Source organism: Gracilinanus agilis, chromosome 4 (genome assembly GCF_016433145.1).
Source record: "Gracilinanus agilis isolate LMUSP501 chromosome 4, AgileGrace, whole genome shotgun sequence".
Taxonomy (NCBI): Eukaryota; Metazoa; Chordata; class Mammalia; order Didelphimorphia; family Didelphidae; genus Gracilinanus; species Gracilinanus agilis.
The window spans coordinates 24,206,528-24,210,583 of NC_058133.1; the positions used below are offsets into that span (position 1 = coordinate 24,206,528).

At 51.6% G+C, this 4,056-nt stretch overlaps 1 protein-coding gene across 1 annotated transcript; it reads left to right on the forward strand.

Annotated features, from left to right (window-relative positions):
• Window positions 1-1,551: 1,551 nt before the first annotated feature.
• PARS2 (prolyl-tRNA synthetase 2, mitochondrial) lies at window positions 1,552-3,437 on the forward strand. The gene has a single exon (XM_044675950.1). The coding sequence runs from the start codon at window positions 1,956-1,958 to the stop codon at window positions 3,435-3,437; it is 1,482 nt and encodes a 493-aa protein (XP_044531885.1). The 5' UTR covers window positions 1,552-1,955.
• The last annotated feature ends 619 nt before the right edge of the window (window positions 3,438-4,056 follow it).

The following is a 4,056-nucleotide window of genomic DNA, read 5'->3' on the forward strand; positions in this document are numbered from 1 at the left end:
CCTCCTAGTTTAGGGGGCAGATGGGTGTCTGAGCTACAACTTGATGACGCTGAGGGAGGAGGCGGATCTCTGTCCAAGTAAAGGACAATCCAAGGTGGACGATCTCTCGATCTCTCGGGGTCTTATAGGAGTTTTCAGATGTTTTGCGTTGGGAGTCCCAAGGACAGAAGGGAGCAAAGGCATTTCCCTGCTTAGTTTGCCGGAAGCACTGCTGCAGTTTTGGGGGTTCGATGCTCCCGCCCGCGATGACCATAACTTCAGATATAAATTGAACTGATCTAAATGAATTTCTGTTATAAGAAAACATAAAGAGCTTCCAAAACTTGTGAGCAAACGTTCCGTTTACTTGCCAAGTAAGGAGGCGAGCTTATTTGCTAAGTATTTGCCGTGTGCCAGGCGCTGGGCTTTACAGAGATGATCTTATGTTATCCTCACGCTTCTCCGAGGGAGGGGGGGGGGGGGGGGGGGGGGCTATCATTTGCCCACTTTACAGATGAGGAAAATTGTGCCAGAAGCTAAATTTGAATTGAGGTCTTCCTGATAGTTTGCTTCCCAGGGTTTAGTGTCACATTTTAATGATCATTTCTAGCTTTGTACAAATCGTGAGATTTGTGGACAGATTATGTTTTGTTTTTCTGACGGAGAAAAAAAATTCTATCAGAGGCCAGGCTCGAAGCCTAAGCTTCTGGGGCCACCCGCCGTGGGCATGGTGCGGCCTCTCCCACTTTGCATACAGCCCTGAAGGGGGCGGGGCAGCCTGATTCTCAGACCAACCGGGAGCATCGATAAAGACCTCCGCTTGCCTAGAAGCGACTTCCGGGGGGGGGTGGAGCCTGACATAAAACCCTCCCTCCACCGGCTCTATGGTTCCGGTAAGAGTCAGGGCGTCTCTGCTCTTCTCTTCCCCCCACCCATCCCGGCCTTTTCACCGCGTGCTAGAGGGGCTTGGCGCTTCTCTTGTGATCGGCCTTCTGATTGGCTGGCTGTGCCGTGGGAGGCAGACGGGAGCTCGAGCCTTCCCGCTTAGGCAGGCCCCGCCTCCCAAGCCACGCTTGCGTCCTCGGGTTCGGAGCGGCTGGTCTTACGGCAATCCGGTGGGTGAGGGCGTGGGTGCGTGGGGTCTTGGGGGCGGAGCACTAGGAAGGACCTGGGGCAGCTGGATAAAGAGAGAATAGTGGAGCTTGGGGTTGGCGGGGACGTCTGGTCAGCAGGAGGGCCCCTGTCCCAGTAAGCCGCACCCCTTTCCGTGCCACCCTCCACCACCCCGTGCCTTGGCTCCTCCCCTCAAGAGGGCAGGGCGGCGCGGTGCTTCGCCCCAACTCCCATTCCACAGATGGGGAAACTGAGGCAGGGAGCAGGTGAGCGATTCATCCGTGGTGTGAATTAGGCAGGTCCTCTCCCAAGTAAGCAGAGGGGCGCCCTGGAGAAGCTTCAGGCACCTTCCGGCCCTCATTCCTATCTCAAACCTAACTTGGTTGTACCCTTACCTCCCCCAGCGCAGACCGTGGACTAGTTTTTGCCCTTGGCTTGGCTTGGTCTTGTGATGAGGAACTACTCCCACCGTTTGGTTTATAGTTCGAAATTGCTGCCTGGGACGTTTTAAGTGATCTATGTGGGGTCTGTGGGCCTGCGGGGATTACTGCCTCAGGGTCCTCCTGCCTCCAGAGCCTGCCCTCTAGCCACTTTGTTGTGCTGATGCACTTCCCACCCCCTACATTCTCTGTGGGACCACAGTATAAATTTAAATGAGAGGGAAGGCCAATAAGAAAAAGGAAGAAATTAGATCTGTGGAAAGAAGACTTCTTATAGCTCTATGAAAGGGAAGAGAGAGGGAGGGGTCTTGCTTGAACCAGAAAGAATTAGAAGGAAAGAAAATAGGTTATTAGACGCCATCATTAGGTTAAGAACAGCCCACTTTCTCCCAACAGCCCAGTGATGCAGATGATCTGGCCCTAATGGCACACAACTCATTTCCTCACAGATCTGAGTGGTTCCTGCCCTGGGTTGGCATGGAAGGGCTTCTGAGAAGATGGAGGGGCTTTCCCCGTGTACTGTGGGCCATTTGCCAGTGGTCACAGCATCCCCCTTGCAGGCTTTACCATCACCCTCCAGGCAGAGCAAAACGCCTGCTGCTGTCTCATTTTTTCCAGCCTCAGAACCTCCGGGAAAATCAAGTGGTCAGACTAGAGGACAAGTCTGCCGAAGTGACCTGTAAGAGCCAAAGGCTGATGCTTCAGACCGGGCTGATTCAGCCTGCTGGTCCTGGCTGTTACCACTACCTGCCCTATACCGTTCGAGCCATGGAGAAGCTGGTCAGGGTAATAGACCACGAGATGCAGGCCATCGGTGGGCAGAAGCTTGACATGCCCACTCTGAGCTCAGCCGAACTCTGGAGAGCCACTGACCGGTGGGATCTGATGGGCAAAGAGCTTTTTCGGCTGCAGGATCGCCATAACAAAGACTATTGTTTGGGACCAACCCACGAGGAAGTCATCACCAGCCTGATAGCCTCTCACAAGACCTTGTCCCACAAGCAGCTTCCCTACCTTCTTTATCAGATCACACGTAAGTTCCGGGATGAGCCCAGACCCCGCTTTGGCCTCCTGCGAGGCCGGGAGTTTTACATGAAGGACATGTACACCTTTGACTGCTCTTCTGAAGCTGCTCACCAGACGTATGAGCTGGTATGTGAAGCTTACGGCAGAGTGTTTACTCGGCTCGGGCTTCAGTTTGTGAGGGTCCAGGCAGCCGTGGGGAGCATCGGTGGGACGATGTCTCACGAGTTTCAGCTCCCCTTGAACATCGGGGAAGACGTACTTGCGGTCTGCTCCAATTGCAGCTTCACAGCCAATGTTGAGACGCTGGATCCCAGGCATCCAAATTGCCCTGTGTGCCAAGGGAAACTGACAGAAACCAAAGGGGTTGAAGTGGGGCACACCTTTTATCTGGGCACCAAGTATTCATCTGTATTCAATGCTGAGTTCATCAATGCTCAGGGCAAGCCTTCGCTATTAGAGATGGGGTGCTATGGGTTAGGTGTGACCCGCATCTTAGCTGCAGCCATCGAGGTGCTTTCCATGGAAGACTGTATCCGCTGGCCTGGTCTGCTTGCCCCTTACCAAGTATGCCTTATTCCTCCCAAAAAGGGCAGCAAGGAAGAAATGGGAATAGAGTTGACGGGGACCCTATATGACGATATCACAGAGGCCTTGCCCCAGCTGCAGGGGGAGGTCTTGCTTGATGACAGGACACATTTGACCATTGGAAACAGATTGAAAGATGCCAACAAACTTGGTTACCCCTTTGTTGTGGTAGCTGGCAAGAGAGCCTTGGAACAGCCTTGCCATTTTGAGGTTTGGTGTCAGAGCAGCAATGAGGTGGTATTCCTTAGCAAACAAGGAGTGATCGATTTGCTACGTAAAGTACAAACTGTCTAAATGCACAGTCTCTGATCCTTGCTGGGTCCTTTCACAATCATGTTCCAGCATACTGTTCTCTGGAAGCCATGCAGCTGATGGAAGGGAGGTGCTAATTAGGAGAGCAAGGTTTCATCATCCAGTCAACACTCCTTCAGTAAACATCACACGTTCTTATAAAGAGAAAGAAATTTCTTTCTCCACTAACTGTTTACCTGCTATTCTTTAAATCAACAGAACTTGAGGAATACGCTCATGGCAGTCAATTCTTGGTCTTCAACTTGAAGGCCAAGACTTCCTACTCAAAGCCAACTGGAAGGTTGAGACAATTAGATGGGAGACCAAAAAGAAGCTTCCCCTGGAGCCCTTAGCTCTAAATTAGACTGGCCTAAGATCCCGAGTTCATTTTCTCTTGATTCATGAGGCCAAGCTATTGGATTATGAACCTCCAATATGAAAATATTAATTTTTAGCCTCTATAATGCTTAGCCATGTTAACAGGTTAACTACATGGAAGGTATGGAGCCAGGATGAGAGAGCCAGTCCTCTAACTTCCTACTCAGTGTTTCTGCCCTCAGCTCTCATTGCTGCTGTGAAACCTCAAATCTTGTTTTCTTGATAATAGTGACTTGCTGCCTAC